The sequence below is a fragment of the Dama dama genome, chromosome 18, assembly GCF_033118175.1.
Source record: "Dama dama isolate Ldn47 chromosome 18, ASM3311817v1, whole genome shotgun sequence".
Taxonomy (NCBI): domain Eukaryota; kingdom Metazoa; phylum Chordata; class Mammalia; order Artiodactyla; family Cervidae; genus Dama; species Dama dama.
In genome coordinates, this window is record NC_083698.1 from 87,656,167 (window position 1) to 87,679,078 (window position 22,912).

General features: G+C 41.0%; 1 protein-coding gene across 1 annotated transcript in view; it reads left to right on the top strand.

Moving 5' to 3' along the window:
* SND1 (staphylococcal nuclease and tudor domain containing 1) overlaps positions 1-22,912 on the top strand; it is a 414,480-nt gene that overhangs the window by 176,733 nt on the left and 214,835 nt on the right. Inside the window, exon 12 of the mRNA XM_061165737.1 lies at positions 8,995-9,095. Coding sequence (XP_061021720.1) covers positions 8,995-9,095 — 101 coding nt within the window. The remainder of the gene's footprint in view (positions 1-8,994; positions 9,096-22,912) is intronic.

A 22,912-nucleotide genomic window follows, 5' to 3' on the forward strand; every position in this document is an offset into this window, starting at 1 on the left:
ATGCCCTGAACTGTGGTGGACACAGGGTGGCTTTTCGGAACTGATTTTGCAATATCCAGCCCCCAGAGCATTAGGAATCGATCAGAACTCTTGCGCATACTTGAGCTTCAGTTTCTCAGTTTGGCTTTTTGGTGAGTGGCCTTTTCCTTTGTAGACTGGCACAGATTTGTGGAGAAAATATAATTTAACCTTTTTGTTTTTATCCATGTCTTAAAAGCATTCTTCTTTTCCTCCAGTAACATGACTGAGATGCCATTAAGCAAATACTCTTTCTTCATATCCCTGTGCTTCTCATCTTAGTTTTACTATAGCTGTTGTTTTCACGACTGGGTGACATTGTGTGTATTCTACACAAAGGCATGAGTATCTCTATATATTTGTGCTGCTTGTGTGGCTGGAACTCCTCCAGGGAGAGTTCTGGACGGAGTGATTTAATTTCCCCTGACTGCTGCTGACCTTGGAAATTTTGGACACGGATGACTGTGACTGACACTTGTATAGAGGAGAAAAAAGACCCACACTCACCCTTCACCCTCCAGAGGAAGGCAGTGGAGACGGTGGCTCTGAGGACAAGAAAGAAGAGACATGAAGGGGCCCCATGTGACAGTTTCCAGTAGTGTTTTGGGGGCCGTTGGCATTCTTGGGTGTGGATAGTGTGGTATGACAATTAGGTATCGGGATGAGTTATACCATGATGCGTAAGATAATGGTTAGAACACTGATGCAAACACAGGTTATGCTTCTCAGATGCATCTGTAGGTTTATAAGGACTTGGGAATCAAGAGCATTGATGAAAATACTTGTAACTGTGAGGTTACTTGCAAAGAGTGGTTTCTGTTCATCTCTGATCCTCCTCAGAGTTACTTGAAATATTTTCAACAGTCAGAACTTCCTCTCCTTGATGATTTTATATGTGCTTGTTATCTACCTTATACATAAACAGTGCCTCATTTCTGACCATGTTAATGTTCTGTTTTTGTCAGGGTGTTATCACTATTTCTAGAAATCATTGCCCCCAGCTCTAATGACCTCTTACATAAAATGTTTTCACATTTACTTGTGAATCTCATGCCTGGGTATGCTTCTAATTAAATATTTACCAAACTGAGTATTTATCAGGAAATAGTGATGTCCACTTAAATGAATGCCTAATGTCAGGTAGAGACTCTTAGCATCTCCACAGGCCCCATCTGAAGTTGGGTTTTACCTTTCCTCTCAAAACAGATGAATGCATCTGCCCATCCAACAAGGGGGTGGGAAGTAGTGGTTTCATTTTGTCAGAAACATCAAATAAGAGAACTCCTTGACTCTGTGCTCATCATAGAGGCTGGGAAGCCATGGAGGTTCATGTTCCATTGATGAAAATGAAATGTGCTCAAAATAGTTCTGACTCTGTGGGGAAGTTGGGAAGGGTGATTGTAGATCAGAGAAAGCAATATAAATACATGTGAATAAACAGCCAGCCTTAGCACCTAATTACAATGATTTTGAAGGGGGTGTTACCAAATACATCTAGGCTGGGTTGAAGAGGTAGGAGAGGATCATTGCTTATGTCTCCTTTTCTTTGCAACATCAATGTATAGTTTTTTGACAGTGTACTTGTGAAAATTCTTTTAATTTAAGACATGCCAGAGCTAAATGATGTCCTAGTGGGACACAGAGATTTCAGCTTTTGTCTGTGCTTATAAACATAAATGGTTCACATCTATCAGTTGCTCACTTTCTAATAACACCATACTCAACAGAGGCATTAGTCATAACTACAAAAGCAGGTGTTTCTTTACCATGAGTTTCTAGTTACCGTCTATTGAATACATTGGAAACATCAAGGTGAGGAATTCTAGACTTGGGTCAGCAAATCAAGGATAAAGTTCATCCACTGATTTCGTAGAGAAGTTACTCAAAAGTATCTTCCTCAAATATTGAACGGAATATATTCCACAATGACAGTTATAAATTGGAGGAATTTTCCTCCTTTGTGTACACATTTATTCACCCCTGAAATGTTTTTTAGAACCGAAAATTATATAAATACCTTGTCTTTCTAGTCTAATTAAATAATAGATTTTTTTTTTTTAGTCAGAAAATGAATGATAAACATTTTATTTTTTATACCATGTTTTTTCGTATTTGGTTTGAGTATTTACAAGGATTCCTAAGTATAAGATAACAAAAGTTCCTGGGAGAAACTAGAGAAGGATAGAACCACGAAAGGTAGGATCATGTTTAGAGGATTGAGGCTAAGACTCTGGTCCCTTAATGAACAGTCTGGGCATGTACAGTCCAGTATTGCAACTGCAGCTATAAGTGGCTGCACACTCGAAATATTGCTGGTCCAGACTGAGATGTGTTTTTCTTGCACAACACACACTGAATTTCGAAGTCTTTGTCAGTGAAAGAAAAGAAACCCAGTTCCTTAAGAAATACTGGTTATATGTTGATTTGATAATGTTTTGGGTGTTTTGAGTTAAATCAGAAATACTTTTAAAAACTGACTTTCTCTTTCTTTAATGTCACTGGTAGCTCAGCTGGTAAAGAATCCACCTGCAGTGCAGGAGACCCTGGTTTGATTCCTGGGTCAGGAAGATCCCCTGGGGAAGGGATAGGCTACCCACTCCAGTATTCTTGGGCTTCCCTGGTGGCTCAGATGGTAAAGAATCCGCCTGCAGTGTGGGAGACCTGGGTCTGATCCCTGGGTTGGGAAGACGCCCTGGAGGAGGGTATGGAAACCCACTCCAGTATTCTATCCTGGAGAATCCCCATGGACAGACGAGCCTGTTGGTCTATAGTCCATGGGGTTGCAAAGAGTTGGACACGACTGAGCGACCAGGCACAGCAGAGAGAATGTCAGTGTACCTATGTTGCTCTCATTTGTGACTCTTGTCGTCGTCGTCGCCTCCTGAACAACAGGGGTACATTTGACATCTCCTTGTGAAAGTTTAGCTTGTGTCCTAGTAGATAGCAGAGCTGGGAATCAGCGTGCCCAGAAGCAGGACCAAGAGACCCCTTGACAGTTTTGTTAGATGCTCATCCAATATCTAGATGAATGAGTGACTAAAATGTGTTTCAGATTTTAAGAAGATAATCTCTGATACTTTTAAAATAATTATGTACACTACTTGTTAGCAGGGAGAAAAGATCAAGAACGCATAAATTAAATACTGTCCTGTTATGCCCAGAGCAGATACCAACTTGGTTGCTCTCTGTTTGTTATCTTCCTGATTTTGTAAGGCAAAACACCTCTAGTAGCCTATTAGTTGAGATGATTCCCTACACTCTGCTTCAATTATCTTTGGTAAATACAGTCTCCACAACTAGTACCTGCCAATTAACCTGGAGAGTGTCTAAATAAGTACTAAATAGTGTATCATTCTTTAAAATAAGTCCTATTTATCTGTAAGTTGGGATGAATATGGATGAGGTACATACTCTTGTTTGCTGTGGCTCCTTAAGGAGAAAAGTGTATTTAATTGAGTGTTTCTGCCTAATGACTTAAAGTCAACATGTGCCTTATTTATGCATATATGTATGTGTGCATGTATTTATGTATTTACCTCACAGACACTTATCACCTACCATGTACCAGGCTCTCCTCCAAGAAAATCAGTATGTTTGTCTAAAAATAACTGACACATAGAGCTTATTATGAGTCAGGCCCTGCTCTAAATGTTTCATGTATATTAATGCATTTCTCTTCTAACAGTGAGATAGGTAGAGTTATCCATGTTCAACTGAAGCCAGAAGTGAGGTCACTTCTCCAAGTTCACAGAGCTCAGAGGTAGAACTGCTGGGAACCAAACCTGCAACCCTCCTGATAGCTCAGTTGGTAAAGAATCCGCCTGCAATACAGGAGACCCTGATTCAATTCCTGGGTTGGGAAGAACCCCTGGAGAAGGGATAGACTACCCACTCCGGTATTCTTAGGCTTCCCTTGTGGCTCAGCTGGTAAAGAATCTGCCTGCAATGTGGGAGACCTGGGTTCGATCCCTAGGTTGGGAAGATCCCCTAGAGAAGGGAAAGGCTAGCCACTCCAGTATTCTGGCCTGGAGAATTCCATGGACTGTAGAGTCCATGGGGTCCCAAAGAGTCAGATATGACTGAACAACTTTCACTTTCAAACCCGCAGCCAAGTGGCTCCCAGAGCCCATGCTCTTACCCAAGCTGTTGAAATATTTTGTTTTACTTACTTTTGTCTGCCTGCTGCCTTAACCAGACTTGCCCAGATGATGTGTTTTCTGTTTCCGTCTTGAGGATGACAGGTCACATGAGAGCGTTTTTCATGAGGTGGGGTATTTTTTTGAACATCTCTTTGTGGGTTTATGATTGGCCATGTGGAATAGTGGGTGGGATTATATAGTGATAGCCTCATGTAACAGCCCAGATTCAGGCTGTGGCCTGGAAATGTTAGGTATCTTTTATGCACAGGCCTTCAGATTATCATCAGCATCATAAAGTGTGCGGAGTTCTTTGGTGGTTTGACATTACTGAAGTATGATGATACTACTCACTCATCATCTAGTGAATTAGTTTCATGAAGAGTATCCACAGATTGAATTCCTTAGGTGTGACCTGAGTGTTTTCTGTTAATACTAAGCTGTTTTCAGACTTTATATGAGATTGGAATACAAATTTGGTTTTAAGTTCTCATCTTAATTCTCTGAACGGTCTTTGAAATTGTTTTCAAGGAGAATTCCACAATGGACCACGGAGGAATCAGATTGCCTGGTACCCTTTCTTTTTCTCTGAGAGTTTCTTTGGGGGAAAAAAAAAGTAATGTGCAGAATTACACTTTTCTTAATTTAAAGCTTTATCCCAAAATATCTTCAAAATATTTCTTCCCTCCTTCATGCTTTAATATATAGAACAGAATGGTCAACAGCTTGACCATGTGGTCCTAACCATCTCATTTAGTGTCCTTCAGAATTTTATGTCTGAAAGGGTTCCTGATTACATGTATCCATTCATCAAGAAAATATTCACTATATATGCTCCTACTGTATAAACCCTGTGATGCTATATAGCACACAGTGTCTGGCTAAATTGTCTTCTAGGATTCTTGAGTTCAGTGGTGCTCTAAAGTTCTAGTCTAGTGCTCTCATTTACCAAGTGAATTGCCTGAGAAAAGGGAGGCCCAGAGAGGTTGATGTGTGACTCATTCATAAGACAATGACAGGTGGAGTCAGCACGGAGCTGTGGACTCCTTGTGGGCCTTGCTGTAAGGAGGGCCAGACCCTGCCCTTGCGTCCCGTACATGTAAATTCTTGCATGTACCCAACGTTCCAGGAGCATCTTTGCTGGAAAAATGAAGGAAACGTTTGCATTAACCCAGTACTTCTTTTCAACTCATGCCATCCCATATGTAATCACCCACAAGCCCAAAATTCAGGTTGTGATTATTCAGATGAAGACTTTGATAAGATCTGCCATTGTTTAATTGAAACTGCTCTTTATAAAGTGATTGACAAGTCAGGGATGAGTATCTGGAGATGAGAAACTCCAAGGCAGGAGAGCAGAGCTCAGACTCCCCAGGAGAGGAACATAAATGCTAATTACACATTGACTTTAATTCCTGGTTTGTCATAGCTGTCTGCAGGTGTGCGTCTTGGCTGTGGGCTATTCTCAGGGCCTCATTTGTTTTTGAGATTTTCTTTAATAATGTTACCTCCCCCAATGAGCTCTTTAATCTCTGGCTTTCAGTTCTTTCTCTAGATAGAGGAAAAAATTAATTGGCAGGTGAATGTAGAATGTAGTTACTGGTTCTTTTGCTGATTGAAGAGGAAAGATTTGGGGGAGTGGGGTCTTTTCACTGATTTCCTTTCAAGACAGTTTGGGGATAGCATGCCTTTGGCTTGGAAGATGAGATGCGGAGCTCTTTGTTGCCAGCACACCCCTCACCACAGCCATCACCACCACCACTCACATGGCCTTCCTGGTGAATTAGCATGATTTCTGGGGAGAGCTGATGTTACTGTGTGCCATGTGCTTGCACTAATGAGCCGCTGCCCCACTCCCATCTCCTGAGGAGGAGGCCTGTCATTGGCAGATGCAAGGTAACCTTGAGATTCACTGAGTTTATTTTTAAGCGGGATGAATTATATTTTCCCCCTGCTAGTGGAACTGAGGACTTGAGCTTGTTACTAGATGGACTGGGTGAAAACACAAAAATAGGTGAACATCTCTACATACTTTTTGATTTGCCCCTTGATTGCCCCAAATTGGACCATGCCCACTGTTGGTGCGCTGCTGGGCCCTGAGTTACTTCATGTACTCCTGGGTGGGTACTCTTGAGGTTTAGCTCCTGTTTAGTGTTGATTTCCTGTGTGATTTTCGCCATAACTTCAAGTATCGCAGCCTCTTCCTTCTCCCAGAGGTTAATTATCTGCTGTTGCCAGAGGAGAGTTGCCAGAGAAGTTGGTCAGAATAGATAGCATGCATAGGACTCTTTCAGAGAAGGCAATGGCACCCCACTCCAGTACTCTTGCCTAGAAAATCCCAGGGATGGGGGAGCCTGGTGGGCTGCCGTCTATGGGGTCGCACAGAGTCAGACACGACTGAAGTGACTTAGCAGCAGCAGCAGCAGCAGAAGACTCTTTCCCTCCCAGGGATTGGAGTCAGCTGTGCTTCTGTGTGTGTTGACTGCCCATTCCTTGCCCTCTGGGCTCTAACAACTCTAATCAGCTGCATGTGGGGCAACTCTGAAAACCTCTTTGTTGGCGGTGATAGTTTTTCAGCCCTGCACCCACCCCTACTCCCTGTCTGTTCACATTCCTCACATTTATCCATCTCCTTAGCTTGGACAAAGTGATAAGGCTGAGCAGTAATATCAGTGTGGACCTCTGACCTGAGGAGTCCTCTTTATGATTTCTTCTGAGTTGTTGTATTATGACAGTACTTCTCATGAGAAAGATTTCCCTTGCCTTCTGTCCTTAATTGGCTTTCTCACTGATAGGGCTTCTTGTTGCTTTTAAAACGTGATGTAGGTAGAGTGAGTGATCTGACAGTCAGAATTTGGAGGCAGCTGTTCTTCTGAAAATTTCCATATTAATTTTTAAAATGGATTTTGGAGGAACAGGCAGTTTGAACGGATTTTGGTGGTGCTCACCAGCAGTGTGGTTGATGCTCATATATCGTGCTATCTTCAAGTAGCTCAGTGAGAACCAAAGCGGTTTTTAGGAAAGGTGGTTCTGGACTTTCGGGCTGTGAGGATGGCCTCAGGGTGCTTGCCTCCTCAGTACAGGTATATAAGCTCAGCCATGACCGAAGTCAAGTATATATGCCTTAATGCTGTGATGCAGGCTCTGTAGGTTTCCTGATGGACACGGCATGCCACTTTGTTTTGACACACAAACATGGTCATCTTGAAAGTTTTCATAAAGAAAAAGCATTGCTCCACGTGTTTGTGTCCCTATGTTTTGTATATACTAGGATTAGCCCAGTATTAAAGGTTCTTCTGGTCCAGTCCATCCTCCTCTCACCCCACCCCCGCAAAGTTCCCAAGTCCACCCCTATTGGTATTCAGTGTAGTCAGCTGTGTTGTTTTGATTCTTCTTGATGGTTCTTAACTTGGACCTTGAGAACTTATGGCAGACTGAAACTACATGTAGTTATTCTATTGAAGCATTTCATATTTTTAAACAGATTTTCAAAGCAGTCTGAAAAGGTTAGAGAGCTGCTTTACCAAAATGTCTAGGGATCCTCCAGGAATGTTCCAGATTTCTTCTCTGTCGACTGAAGTTTATGTGGGACCTTAAAGGTTCAGCCATTTGTCCTCTCTTGACATCAGTCATCTTTAAGGTTCTACAGCATCTTTTAGACTCAAAGTAGAATTGAGCAGAAAGTAAAGAGAATTTCCATGTCCCCGCCCCCACCTGCCCCCCCCCCCCCCCCCCCCCCCCGTCATGTACTTCCTCTTCTGTTATCAGTAGTCCCCCTCCAGAGTGGTAAATTTGTTATAATTGGTGAGCCTACCTAGACACATCATCATCCATGGTCCATCGTTTACTCGGGTTCACTCTTGGTGTTCTGCATTGTACGGATTTTGACAAATGTATAATGACATGTATCCATCATTATAGTATGATCCAGAATAGCTTCACTGCTGTCAAAATCCTGCCCCCACATCTGTTCATCCTGTCTCATCCTGCTAACCCCTGGCAATCACTGATCTTTTTACTGTCTCCCACATTTTTGCATTTTCCAGAATGTCACAGTTGGAATCATACAATAGATAGCTGTTCGATGGGCATTTTTCTCTTAGCAATGTGTATTTCAGATTCTTCCATGTCTCTTCATGGCTTGACAGTTCATTCTTTTTAAGTGCTGAATAGTATTCAGTTGTGTTCATGAACCACAGTTTCTTTACTCACTTACAGAAGAACATATTGGTTGCTTTCAAGTTTTGACATTTATGTATAAAGCTACCAGAAACATCCATGTGCAAGTTTTTGTGTGTGGACTTAAGTTTTTAACTGGTGGAACATATGGTAAAAGTTTGTTCTATACAAAACCATTGCTCAGAGTGGCTGTATTGTTTTGTATTCCCAGTAACGGTGAATGAGAATTCCATTTGTCCATACCCTCACCTCCATTTGTTGTCAGTGTTTTGAATTTTGGCTATTCTAATTGACATGTTAATAGTTGTCTTAGTTTGCATTTCCCCAATGACACGTGTGGGGCATATTTTCATATGCTTGTCATCTCTGTGTCTTCTTTGATAAGATATCCAAGTCTTTTACCCATTGTCACATTGAGATTTTGATTTTCTTACCGTGCAGGTTTAAGGGTTCTTCCTATATTTTGGATACTATAGTCCTTTATCTGAGCTGGCTTTTGGAGGTGTTTTCTCCAAATATGTGGTTCAACTTTCAGTTGTTTTTTAAAATCTTAGACCCACAAAGTCATACCGTGAGTGAGCTTTTTCAGCCAGCACACGGGGCTGCTAGTGAGCTGTGTTGCAAATTCTCAACCTTAATTACCTTGATTTCTTATTTTCAGGTCAATGTGACTGTGGACTACATTAGACCAGCCAGCCCAGCCACAGATACGGTGCCTGCCTTTTCAGAGCGTACCTGTGCCACCGTCACCATTGGAGGAATGTGAGTGTTCTGGCTGGTAGCAACTTGGCCATGGCTGGGAGTTCTCTTCTCATTCATATCTCTCCTCCCTTTCACCCCGATTTGCTTTCTGTCACTCTCAACACAGTGGCTTGTGATTGTTATATGCCTGTGTAGCACTTTGTTTGCAGAGTACTTCATAATTGCTCATTAGTTAATCATATACTTTCATTATTGTCATTATTTAAGATTTATTGGGTTCTGTGTGCTTGGCACTATGTAGCATTCATTATTACTATTAATAATGCCATTTATTGAGTGTCAATCAGGCCCTTAGGTACTATGCAAAATTAGAAAGATTCTGTGTGTATTAGTTTAGGAAGTTTAATTGTAGGCCAGAAAAAGAAGAGAGGTTAATTGGACATATTCTTTGAATAGACGTATGTAATCAGTAGATGACAGGGTCTTCATCTTGTGTTCCACCGGCTGTACCCTGGTTACGTTCCAGAGTCTCTTGGGAGCTTGGTTGACGAGCAGCCTTCCAAGGAGGTATCTGATGGAGGCAGGAGGAAGCCCGCTGGGCCATGCTTCCACAGTGAATATTAAAACAGTCAGTCAGTCCCCAGTAGCAATTCTTACTTTGCGTAAAATATGCCCGCATGCTAATTGTCTCCTTCTCTATTTAACAGTCTTAAATGGTGTTTGTTACCAAACTGGTATTTTGCTTTTGTTTTAAAAGGGGGCATGGTGGAAGGGAAGAAAAGAATAGGTTTCTCATCAAAACAGAGATTGTCTTATTGCAAGTACAATGGAGCCCATTGGGAGAAACACCTTTCTCTAAGCTATAGCCTGTCTCTGACAGGAAGGATATGGTAGCTAATGTGCTTTCCAGAAGCTCTCCTACCACATAGGAGCTTCTCCAGTCCACGTTCCAAACACCGCGTCCCCCCTCCCCCCCTTCCTGTTGTCACTTTTGGAAATAAGTATTTTTAGGTGCTGTTACCACTCTCATACCTGTCAATGTTGTTGATGTTCACACAGCAATCAGGGGTTTCACTTTTGCTGAGAGGAACTGAATATAGGATTTTGATGTCATTATCTTAACACCATCACAGGCGTTCGGTTATTTTTAGAAGCAGGTTCTTGAGAAATTAGATAATGTTTTCAGAATGGGGAAAACTGGGAAATATTTTGCTCATTCTTCTATCTGTCTAATTTGCAGTAATGGTTATTACCAATTTGTCACCAGTTCTTAGGAGCTCAATGCATGCTTTCCTCCTGTGGAGAGCTGGAAAGTGAGTATTCCCCTAGACAGATTTAAGACTTTTGCTGCCACAAACAAGGAGTCCTCTCCAATAACTGCTCCTTCTATCTACTGATGGTAAAGACAACACCACTACTGTCAAAATGCACATCTTTTTGGCAGATGGTTTCTATTCATGTTTATCTAATGACCCATTAGAGTGGAGGGTTTGTTTGTTTGTTTTTTTCTGGTTACCACAGAGGTATATTTTCAAAATTTATGCTGCTTAAAATTAGATATTCTGAAAGTGTTCTTGTAGGGAGTTAACCTTGACCTTTCTCTCTCCCTGTTGTCCTAAGATGGTATCTGATTTACCAAAGTCCTTACCTTGAATCAGATCAACCTAGCAGGGTACCTGGGGTGCCCTGCTATCCAGGGCATTCCAAATACTACTGTAGGAAAGTTGAGGTATGAATAATACCAATATCCAAATACTCAACTTAGATTTAAAAATTATATTGAAAGTCTCCTGATTTCAATAGTTTTTTGATAACATTGGCTGGAACAGAGGATTTATTTTTTATCCCAAATGTTTTAATTCCATTTTTAACATAATGAGTTAAATACACTGAGTTTCCTCATGGATTTGTTTCTACTAAACTAGCTGTCTTGAGTAAACTACTAGGCAGTAATTGGGAGAAATGTGAGGGTAGCCTAATATCATTAAGACCAAACTTCACTAGATAGGGCTTATTGCCTCTTTTATTCCCTGCTGTAGTCTCAGTGTTCAGCAGTTTGTAGGAGTTCAATAAATTTGTGAGTTATGCATTTACTATATTTCAGTGTCCCTTTATGAAATAAAATAGGGAGTGCTTAGATGTCTCATAACCTGGGACAGCTGTTTCTTCTGAGCTACACGTTGGCTTTAATCTGATAAGTATATACGTTAAAAAACTTGTATCTGATCCAAAAGTTTTCCCTGTTTATTTGGTTATTGGAAGGTCTGTGCCAAAAATAATGTGCTGTGCTTAGTCGCTCAGTCGTTTCTGACTCTTTGCAAACCCGTGGACTGTAGCCCACCAGGCTCTTCTGTCCATGGGGATTCTCCAGGCAAGAATACCGGAGTGGGTTGCCATGCCCTCCTCCAGGGGATCTTCTCAACCCAGGTCTTGAACCCAGGTCTCCCACATTGCAGGCAGATTCATTACCATCTGAGCTACCAGGGAAGCCCATGCCAAAGATAGGGTGACTCTAGAAAATGTATCTGATAGCATGCTTCTGATGTTTGGGTCTTCCTCAAAGCTTCTCTTTATTTTCCTGTGGCCTTGATTTTGTTTTCATTTTTCCCTCAATTTTCTCTGCTTAAATCATTCCAAATACTACTGTAGGAAAGTTGAGGTATGAATGATACCAATATCCAAATACTCACCTTAGATTCAGAATTTTATCAAATGCTTCCTGGTTTTAATAGTTATTTGAAAACATTGTCTAGAGCAGAGGATTTATTTTTTTTATCCCAAATGTTTTAATTCCATTTTTAACATAAAAATGTACTTACATTTCGAAATCTTTGATGTATGATATCCTGGTGGATTAAATAACTTCTTCTATGGAATGATGACTTAAAAATACTACTTATGGAACCCTAGATCTTTGTGATTTACATCTCCCTCTTCTTTTGGCACATTTTGTTGCCATTTAAAAGCCATGTAAAAACCTTTTGCAACAACTTGTTTTTGTAAAGGCTTGTTCCTTTTGTACTCATATTTCAATATTTAGTGAAGTACATAATAAAAATGACCAGTGTAAATCCGGGGACAGAAACAGATTGGGACAGAAGTGTACAGGTGTGTTCGAGTGGTCCTCAGTTACTAACTGGTGTCAGCCTGTGGGTTTTGAGGAGGTTGTAGAATGTGCAAAGGTTGCTGGGAGAGCTTGTCTAGTAATGCACCACGTCTGTTGTGACAGGCTTTAGACTTTATTCAGCTTTTAGAGATGCGGTAGAATTAAGAAAAGATCAGTGCTATGTCTGTCGTTACCTGTAGGCTCATACCCCTTCATATTGGCCTTTGTAGTGTCTAGAGGCTTTCTCTTTAGTCACAGGATCAGCTGTGAATCTCTGATTCTCCAGTAGCTTTTCTCAAACTGCTCAGTCTAGGGAAGGAGAAAGAAGAGGCAGACGAGATGGCCTCTTTGACGGTTATTTCAAAGGGGATATTTTTCAGTGGATTTCACATGCCCAAGTGTGTGAACTGGCCTTGTCCTCAGCAGGGTTCTGTCAGTTCTCCCATGTTTTCTTTTTTTTCCATGTTTTCTTTTGCTGTGTGGGACGGCATTGAGTTGCATGGCCTTTGGGAGGCCCCTCTTGTGAAACAGTCTTCAACTCCCTCTCTCTTGCCCTCTGGGGAACGAATAAAAATGAGGTTCATCATTCCTCTAATAGATTAAATTTTTTTTCTTGATTAGCTTCACTCAAGTTGGTGAAAAGTTGTTACCTTTTAATCAAAGCAGTTTAAATAAAAAATAAAAAGATCCAACTTTGAGTTGTTTCTTATTCTCTGGCTCCCAGGTTGGGAATTAGCTGATCCTTTTAGGCCTGGACTGTGACAGGAAGCTGTCAAGATGGCGCTTCCTGTTAATTACTTTTTATTGTATTTAAGACATTTAAATAACTCTTCTTGTGATTTAGTCTTCTGTGTAATTAGCTTCGGTGATTAAAATCTCATTCTTCCGTTATTGCCAGCGACTTCACGAAGAGCAGGTTTTGTGGGGTGACCTCTACTGTGCTGGACTTCACAATTGCTTTGAGCTCCAATTTGGCAAACCCATAGTATCTGTTAGCTGATTGCCCATGTCTTCTTATACATCACGTTTTCAAAATGAAAAAAAAAAAAAAGAAGTTAAAATTCTTTGGTCACATTTATAAAGGGGCACCTAAAAAACTAACTTGGGGTCCAGCTTCACACCTACACACTCATAATTACCACCACCACCCCATCCACCATCCATGGAAAATTGTCACGTATCCAGTAGGTACAGTGTCACTGAGGTATTGCCCCATTGCTTCTCATTATGTTTAAAAGTATTTCACAATAATAGGCAGACATTTTTCCATTTTGGAAAAGTGAAAGATGGCACAGAGATGGAAGTGTGGAATAAGAGCAGTGGGAAAATGCCTATTTTCTGCACAAGGTCAGTTTTTTGAGAGGTGATTTGAGTTTTATAACATTGATTTTTAAAACATTGTTGTAACCTCTGCTTCTGACTTCAAAGCTTTGCTCCCTGCTATGGCACTACTGTCCAGCTTAATGCCTGTGTGGGGTCCTTACTACCAGAGATGCTGTGGGACATCTTAGTTACCTCTTTTGAGTAATGACTGTCATCTAGTAGGTGTGAAGCCATGTTTATGAACTTCCTTTGAGGCTCTTTGATGTCTTCATAGATAGTTTGCCTTTATTATGTTTATTTAAATCAGATAATTACTTACAAGGAATCCAACTTCTTTTGCTTTTTTTTTTCATTTTCATTGGTTCCAGCTTGCAGGCATACTTCCTCAGCTGTTCTGTTAGTCACTGAACATGAGGTTAAGATATTCTCCTTCTAGAATAGTTCTTTTCTAATTTTAGTTCGTTTTTCTCGGCCATAGTAGGAAGCCGTGTCATACCACCCTTAATTTTTCGGGCTTGAGTTCTGTAGCTGTAAGGCTTTTGCTGTCTAGTCAAATCTTAAAACATACTAATGTCTGAGCTAGTTTAATACATTGGTGTGTCTTAAAACATACTAATGTTTTCTTAGCTAAACATGGCTGAAATCCCAATTTCTGTCCTAGTGTTCTTCCCCACCAGGTTGCCCACAGCGTCCTGAAGAGGTATTCTTTCAATAACCGACATAGTATTAATGTCATTGTCTCAGCCAGGAGATAGGATCTGGGTTGTAGCCACCTTTTCTCTGCACAGATTTATTGCTTACTGTTCATCTACTTTAGTGGATTCCCCTACTCCAACCTTTGCTTTGAAGGTGAAAGAAGACATCAGAAGAAACATTCCTTTTCTCCTCCCCCTGAACCCCCTAACACCTAAATCATAAACACTTAACCAACCTTCTCTTCTCAAAAGAGCACCTTAGATTGTTTTCTCAACCTCACAGGCTGCTTGATTTATATAACTGTGCTACTTCTGCCATGCGGAGTAGTGGAATTACGCCTGTTCACCATCCTGAAGACACTGGAAGCATCTGTGTCATTTGGCTTAGATTACTTTGGAAAGAATGGTTAAATAATTTCACATGTCTCCTGCTAGCTTGAGCACAGTCATCATTTTAAGAGAACAGCCCCATAAAGCACCATAAGAAGGAACTTGGTTTTTGCAAAGGGTTCAGGTGGGAGTCAGGAGAACACTGCAATTTTAGATGGATCTTACATTTTGTAGCCATATATATGTGGGACTATCATGCTGCTGAGCCTTTTTTTCTTTCTTTTTTCTTTTTTGCTTTAAAGCCCTGATGCTTTCAGATTACTGTATTACCCTCATCACTATATGGAAGTTCAATTAAGCTTTACATAATGGAGCACTTGGCTCTTATAAATCAGCCAAATCCTTTGCTGAGCAATGTGTGTTCTTGCACTTTTTTTCCCCCTCAACATCAGTTGAGTAGAATATCAAGTACTGGGTGACACTGTTTACTGAGCGGATCTTTAGGAAACTCCCTCATCAGTTTCACAAAGTATACCATCGAGTTTCCAAAGTATACCATGGGAGAAAATGAGGCTTTTCTCCAAATAAGAGGAGCTCATTCTCAGGGAGGAACATTCTGGAGTACTTAGAGAGATGGATAAAGGTATTCAAAACCATAAGTTAAAGGCCCTGTTTGGGAAAAGTAGGAGTGCTGTCCATTTCATTTCTGTGGGCCCTAAAAATAGCTCAGCGAGGGTCTGGTCCCAGACAGGAGATGAGTTGCTGCTCCTATCTGCTATGAACAGTAAATTTACCAGTTATTCATCAGATATTTGCTGAACAACTACTCTGTGTCAGGCACTGGGAATATAGCCGTGAGCATATCCCTGTGCTAAGTCCTCCTGGCTACACTTCATTCTTGGGAACCTTCTTGCCTCTGGTGGCTGAGACAACAAGAGTCCTTAAGGATATTCACTGACTTTGCTGCCTCCCAGAATCTTGCTTGGGTAGATTTTGACTTTAAGAAACACAAGTGACTTTATATAAACAATACCTGAAAAGGCTCTTTTCTATTCAGGTCTTGCCTGGGACTTTTAGCGAATTTACCACTCAGAAACAGATTAAAATGAAAGATAATCCCTCTTATATCTTTATTTTTAGTTGAGTCGATAACTGAACCTGTCAGTAGACAAAATGAAACGCTCAAGCAACTACCCATTGGAGGTGCTTTGCCCTTTTTCCCCTCACATCACCGTTCCTGACTCATTCGGCGCTGATGGACCTCTGCGAGTCTGGCAGTTCGTTATGACTGCCCCCTCTCTCCCTGCCCTTAAAGACCTGCTTATCTTATTCCTGCCTCACCTGGCAGAGGAGGACCCAATGTTAACTTCCTGACAGAGTCTGCTTCTCACTTTTGTGGATGGTTATCCTTATAACTCTATAAATCAGCACTCCTAGATTTAAAATTTTTTTCTATTTTTACTTTGTTCTAGTATTTGCACTATAATTTCTACCCTTTAACCCCTAGTTATCTAGTTATCTTATATTTGTTTTGTGTGTGTGCTCAGCTGTGTGTCTCTTTGCGACCCTGTGGACTGTAGCCCGCCAGACTCCTCTGTCCATGGGATTGCCCAGGCAAGAGTACTGGAGCAGGATGCCATTTCCTATTCCAGGGGATCTTCCCAGCACAGGAATCGAAACCACATCTCTTGCGTCTCCTACATTGGCAGGCAGATTCTTTAACACTGCACCACCTGGGTTTTACCAGTGGTAAACTTGATAATGTTCAGTTTCTGTTTCTGAGTAACTTTATATAGTATCTCTGTACTGCTCACTCTGAAAGATTTGGAAATTATAGTGGTTACACTTCTTTTTTTTTTTTTTTTTTTTGCTGTCACATCTCTCTTTTTTTTTTTTTTTTTTTTATTATTATTATTATTATTATTTTTTTCCAGTGGGTTTTGTCATACATTGATATGAATCAGCCATAGATTTACACGTATTCCCAAGTGGTTACACTTCTTTAAAGAGGTTTTATTTTTTGGTTTTATCAAGATGGGCTTCCCCAATGGCTCAGTGGATGAAAAATCCACATGCAATGCAGGAGATACAGGAGACGCAGGTTCAATCCCTGGGGTGGGAGATCTCCTGGAGGAGGAAAGGGCAACCTACTCCAGTATTCTTGCCTGCAAAGCCCCATGGACAGAGGAGCCTGGTGGGCTACAGTACAAAGGGTCACAAAGAGGCGGACATGACTGAGCAACAAAGCACACAGCTTAGCACTTACTCAGTTTCTCCTCTTTCAATGTAATTGTCTCCTGACCTTTGCTTGTAAGTTGATCATAAATACTTAAAACCTGTCTCCCATCTCCATAGCTGTTAGAATTGTGTGTTACTGTTGGAACAAAAGACACAGGGTGATTAGTCCTATAGAAAAGGAACTCTACCTTTAAATGCAAAGAGAAATGCTGAATTAGTTAAAGATCTGCTCAGTAAACACTGTCACCCAATACATTAATTCTGTGTCTGTATTTCCTTCTTCCATTTTACATTTCTTTATATGCAGTTGCCACTGTATCTCATGTCATTCTTTTTGTGGTTTTTCCTCTCGTTTGTTGAAGAACCTTGATTTTTCTCATGTGTTGGGTGGTCAAGTTTCTGAATTTCTGAATGTCTGAAATGTCTAAATATTTTTACATACATTTTTATTTGTTAGTGTTATTATAAAATTGTAGCTTGAAAATTGTTTGCCTAGAAACTTTGAAGGCATTGTGCTCTGTTGCTTCAACAATGTTTATAAGAAATCCAATTTCTGTTTCTTTACATGTAACTGCCCCCCACCCCCCATCCCCCCCCCCCCCCCCGGCTTTGGAATTGTTCTTACAGTTTCCCAGTAATTGGTTTTCTGAAATTTTATCAACATATTTCTATGTCTGTTTTTTTTTGCTTCATACTCAATTGTCTTTTCCACTCTGGACACCAAAACAATTTTTTTGTTGTTACTTCTTGAATTATTTTCTTTCTCTCTTTTGCTACATTGTATCTTATTCTTCATATATCTAACTTCTCTTCCAAATGTTTAAGACCTCCTTTGCATTTTTGTTCTATGTTCAAGAAGATGTCTTCATTTTTGCCTCTTGCTTAGTCAGCCAGCCATGTATATTGATTCATTTACATTCGTAATTATCTCTTGTTCGTTCATCTCACTCATTCATATACTCACTTGTTAGTTCATAGGCCCAGTATTTCAAGAGTGCCTGCTATGTACTAAGCACCAGGAATATATCATTGTTCTAAAATGGAAATGATTTGTATCCCATGAAATTTACATACTAGTCTCTTAATCAAACCCATTTTACTTTTTAATTGCAGCACTCACATTTAAATTTTCTGTTCTTTAAGTGCTCTATTTTAATAGCATCCTCTTCTTAGTCTATGAATATAATATTTTCTCTATCTCTGAGAATCTTATTTAAAAATTAAACACTTCTTCCAGCTTTCCCCCATGACTAAATGTTCTTTACTTTGTTCTTTTTCTAAGTCCTTAAGCATTGTGTGAACCTTGACCTATATTTATGAAGGAAGGATCAGGTTGGAGTTGGCACAGCTGTTCCTCTGAAGTTGTTTGTGTCTCGCAGACATCTCTGTCATAAAAAAGTCATAGGAGAGCAGAAAGTATCAGAGGAAGACTTCCTTATATGGTGCCTGAAAGTGGAGCTGGAATGCAGAGGAAGCAGGCAGATTGCAGATCCCACCAAAACTGTCAGAGCTTGGTGGCTTTCATCACCTGTTAGGGAGCCTTAGTGTATTTTCCTGGCCTATAAGGTTGAGGGGTGGGGAGCAGGGATAGGATGGGTCTGTGATGTGTTCAGCCACCTCTCTCTAAATGTTATGCCTCGGCTTAACTTTGAGGCTACACAATCCATCTAAATCACCTGCCCTCTGTTCTGCTAGAACACATGTTTCTTTGAAGTGAATTATCTTGTATGACATTGACAGTTTAGGGAAACACATTGGATATAAAGTAGAAGTCGTGTTGGTTTGTAAGTGACATTCCCAAATACATTGAAATATTGAAAGGGTAAGGGATAAACTCTTAGATTTAAAGGGAGAGCTTTAGAAGGTATAAAGACTTAAGAAAAACCTCAGTGTGAAGATGAGACGTTTACAGTAGGAACTTCCTTTAAGTCATGAGTGCTTTAGTGGCTTCAAGAACCTTTATGCTGTTCACCATGTTTAGCTCAGTAGCAGCCTGTCAGTGAGGTCGGAAAGGCTGTGAAGACACTTTTGCCAGTATTCAAACAGTGGATTAATGAAGGAAATTGGGCTTCCCAGGTGGTTCATTGCTTAAGAATACACCTGCCAATGCAGGAGACATGGGTCCGATCCCTAGGTCAGGAAGATCCCCTGGAGGAGGAAGTGACAACCCATCTCCATATTCTTGCCTGAGAAATCTCATGAATAAAGGAGCCTGGCAGGCTCCAGTCCATGGAGTCGCAAAGAGTCAGACAGGACTAAGCGCAAGCACAATGAAGAAGGCTACACTCTGCCTCAGACTTTGTCTCTATTGATAGCACAACATTGTAAATCAACTATACTTTTAAAATGGTCTCTGTTGAAAACAAAGCGCTATAGTCCCTCCTCTAGAGGTAGCATCAGAATGCCAGAGTTCAAGACTACTCAGCCTATAGAGATGTCCATTGTGCACCATTTTTATTAGGGTTGTTTTTGCTGGTGCTTAGGCTGTAAAGTTCCATAGGGTTTAAGGGGACCACCTGTAACCCTGTTTGCTCAGGAGTTTTGGTGCTTTTGTGGTATATGAACTGATCAGGATCACACAAACAAATATGTGCTGGAAAAAATGCCAAGTGCTTGCTGGTTAGGGTATTTCTCTTTTACCAAGGGTCAAAGCTCTCTGCTCCTAGCGCCTCGATGGGCATCGTAGAGATGTGTGGGGAAGAGGCGGCCTGGCCGGACCTGCTCTCCTGAACGCTGTTCCTGATCCATCGCTTGGATGATGTGCCCAGAACCTACTCACTGTGTGCTTCGTATGTGTCAGTAAAAGCCCTTGATGTGCTGTGCTTAGGTGCTCACTCGCGTCCGACTCTTTGAGACCCCATGAACTGTAGTCTGCCAGGCTCCTCTGTCCACGGGGCTTCTCCAGGCAAGAATCCTGGAGTGGGTTGCCTTGCCCACCTCAAGGGGATCTTCCCAGCTTAGGGATTAACCCAGGTCTCCCACATTGCAAGCAGATTCTTTATCGTCTGAACCACCAGGGAAGCCCTTGAGGCGCCCCCAGTTTGTCACCCATCTGATCCCATCTGTTTTCTGTCTTTCAGGATTTGTGCAAACTTTCTGATGTGCTGTTTACTCACGTTCTTATTCTCTGGCACCATTAGGGCTTTATTCTTGTGCATATATGTCTTTAGCATCCTTTCAGTGGGACCTTGTAAAGAATGTCATGTGGATGTAAGTTCTCAGTCTGCCATTCTGAACCCCTCTCAAGCATTCTTTCTTTCTTCCTTTGGAGAATGAAATTGATGTGATGAGGAGAAGGGGCATTCGACATGGTTACCAATGAGCACAAATTGTGTCTTTTAATACCATTTCTCAGCCCCTTTCTCTATACAGTTCTTGTGGCCAGCACAGTGCACAGTGGCAACGGAAATAGGAATGGATTTTTATCTTCCATGGTGATGCTGCTTAACAGGGATTTGCTCCAGTTCATACTGAATGACTTTTTTAAAGTAATAAAAATTGTAGTAGCATTTTCAAAAGTTTAAAAAATATGAAAGAATCACTCGTTACATAATCATGCTAACATAAGCCTTGTTTGAAGGGTGTGCCTTTTGAGTGCTGGTTATTTTTTAAGGATGTAATTTTGAACAGGAAACTTTGACCATTTGGCATATCGTTGGATGAAGGCTAGTTATTGCTGGATCTGAAGATTCTGTAGCTATTTTTTTAAAGTGGGCTTTGGAGGTAAACACAATTGAGATGAAAACTCGGTTCTATGCATGGCTGATTCATGTCACTGTATGGCAGAACCCACTACAATATTGTAAAGTAATTAGCCTCCAATTAAAATTAATTAATTTAAAAAAACTCGGCTCTATACCTCGATAGCTGCGCAGTCTTGGGCCATAGTTTTTCCTATGTGAGTTCTATACAATAATACTACACTTGTAGGGCTGTTGTGAGCATTAAATGTATCAATGCATTTAATGTTTAGCACAGTGACTAAGCCATAACAATCAAATACATCCATGGGTCCTAAGTCTGGCTTCCGAACTGGTCACTGGCCTAATTTCAGACCTAGTGGTCTCTTTTGTCCCCGCTGTCACCTCTTCTACGTCTCTGGCCATCTCTTTCACTCAACTTTTTCCTTTTTTAAAGGATTTTCATTGACTGCTTTTATGTTCCATCCTCTTCACAGTTCCCCCTCCTGCCCCTGGCCAAGCCCACCTACTTGATAATGTTGCTACCTCACAGATGTACTTGAATAAGATATAGAAAATGCCTAGTATGTGCTACATGCTCAGAGGCTTAACAACAAATCACCCATGGGATTATGATTAGATGTTGTTATCCTAGTCTGTTTCTTGTTTGTTGTTTAGGCTGTGCCACTCGGCACACAGGATCCTAGCTCCCCGACCAGGGATTGAACCCTTGCCCCTCCCTGCCCTGAGAGTGAGGAGTCTTAACCACTGAACCACCAGGGATGTCCCCTGAACCAGTCTGTTTTTATTGTTCCGTGGCAGATGCTTTGGTTTTAGACTTCTCTTTTTTCATCTTTTCAATTGCCACTAAATCATATCATTTTTCCTCTAAGCAGTGAATGTAAATATGTTTACCTAAGTAGTACTGTAAAAGAAGTAAAAGATATTCATGAGTAATTTTTAATGTTTCAGGGAGTTTAACATGCACTTACCATTGAGTAAGGACAATATATATTCCTTAGTAAAAGCAATTTATTGAATAATCTTTCAAACCAAGAGGTATTGCTAGCAAGCAGACTCCCTGGGTATACTTGCTTCATATACATATTTAGTTACCTATTTACTTCCTATCTGTCTATATGAGTCGTTTTAAAGGCAGAGGGCTATTGACTAAGTGTTTTAGGAGATGCTGCTATTCTCTATCCCTACATTGAAAATCTTACTGAAAGTCAGATTCTGTGTATTGCAGTGGGGGTTGGGGGATAGCTGCAGAATCTTAGTTCCCCTACCAGGGATTGAACCTGGGCCCTGAGCGGAGAAAGTGGGGAGTACTAACCTCTGGATCTCTAGGGAAGTTCCCTTTGTAGATCTTTCAGGGATCCACATCTCTGCTGTGATGCCTTTTTTAAGTTTTGTGCCATCATTGTGTTCACAACAAGTCGAACATGGAGGGATTTAACAAAAACCTGGACCTTGGAGGTCAGCACGCGTGGTAGAATTTGGAGACATTTAATGGCATGAGCTTCATAAAGGCCAAAGAAAACTTGAAACTGCCTTTCATCAAGTTTACAGTGTCAGTTTTCCATGGAGCCTTCTGGCTTTCTGATATATCTGTTTACATAACAGCTGTGATTCAGCTAACTATTGCCTTAATGTGATCTATTGTGTTAAAATCATGATTTATAAACATGTCATGTATCAGGTCATTAACAAGGGGAATTAATTATATTATTGTTCTTACACCATCTCGCCTCTTCCCAAAACAAAACCACCTTGACACTGACTACAAAATCACCTTTCTTTTTCTTTAAAGTAGGAAGCACCTATGTGAAGCACTCAAAGGCTTGTCACCACTTTCTTAGAAACCTGGCTTTGAAACTGTCTTCCATTGTGTGTCGCTTAGCACGGCCTGTGGCTACAGAGCGATCAGACCATTTAAGTGAGGCTTGATCGCAGAGACTCCGGAGTGGCTTACTGTATTTCAAAGTTGGGAACCAAAATAATCCCCTGTTCTCCCCAAGAGGAGGGAAGAAAAGGAAACCTTGAAACCCTGATTGTGTTGCTCGGTTCATTTGTTGCTTCTATTAAAATGAAGAATCCTTAAGTTAAAAAACAGTTTATCTTCTAATCCTTAGGAAAACATTGACCACCTGAAAATATTTTTGTTTAGACTTGGTTGCAGAGGTGGAAACTCATTTCTAGAGCCGTTACCCACTGCAGTTGTATACTTTGTTTATGCAGTGAAAGTCGAAAGCCGCTCCCACATTCAAGACCTTGTCCACACTGACTTTGGGCTTGGTCCAGTTGCTAATGGATTCCGGGGAACAAAACAGGACTTGCCTGTTCGTGTGGTGCCAGCTGGCTGGGTTATGGGCCATAAACCACAACGGAGCCGTTAGTAGAATTCTTACTCGGCCCATTTTTCCTTCCTGACCCATATGAAAGAACTTCCCTTGAGCCTCCACCCTGAGAAGCCACCTGTGCCAGAACAGTTTTTCTTCTAAA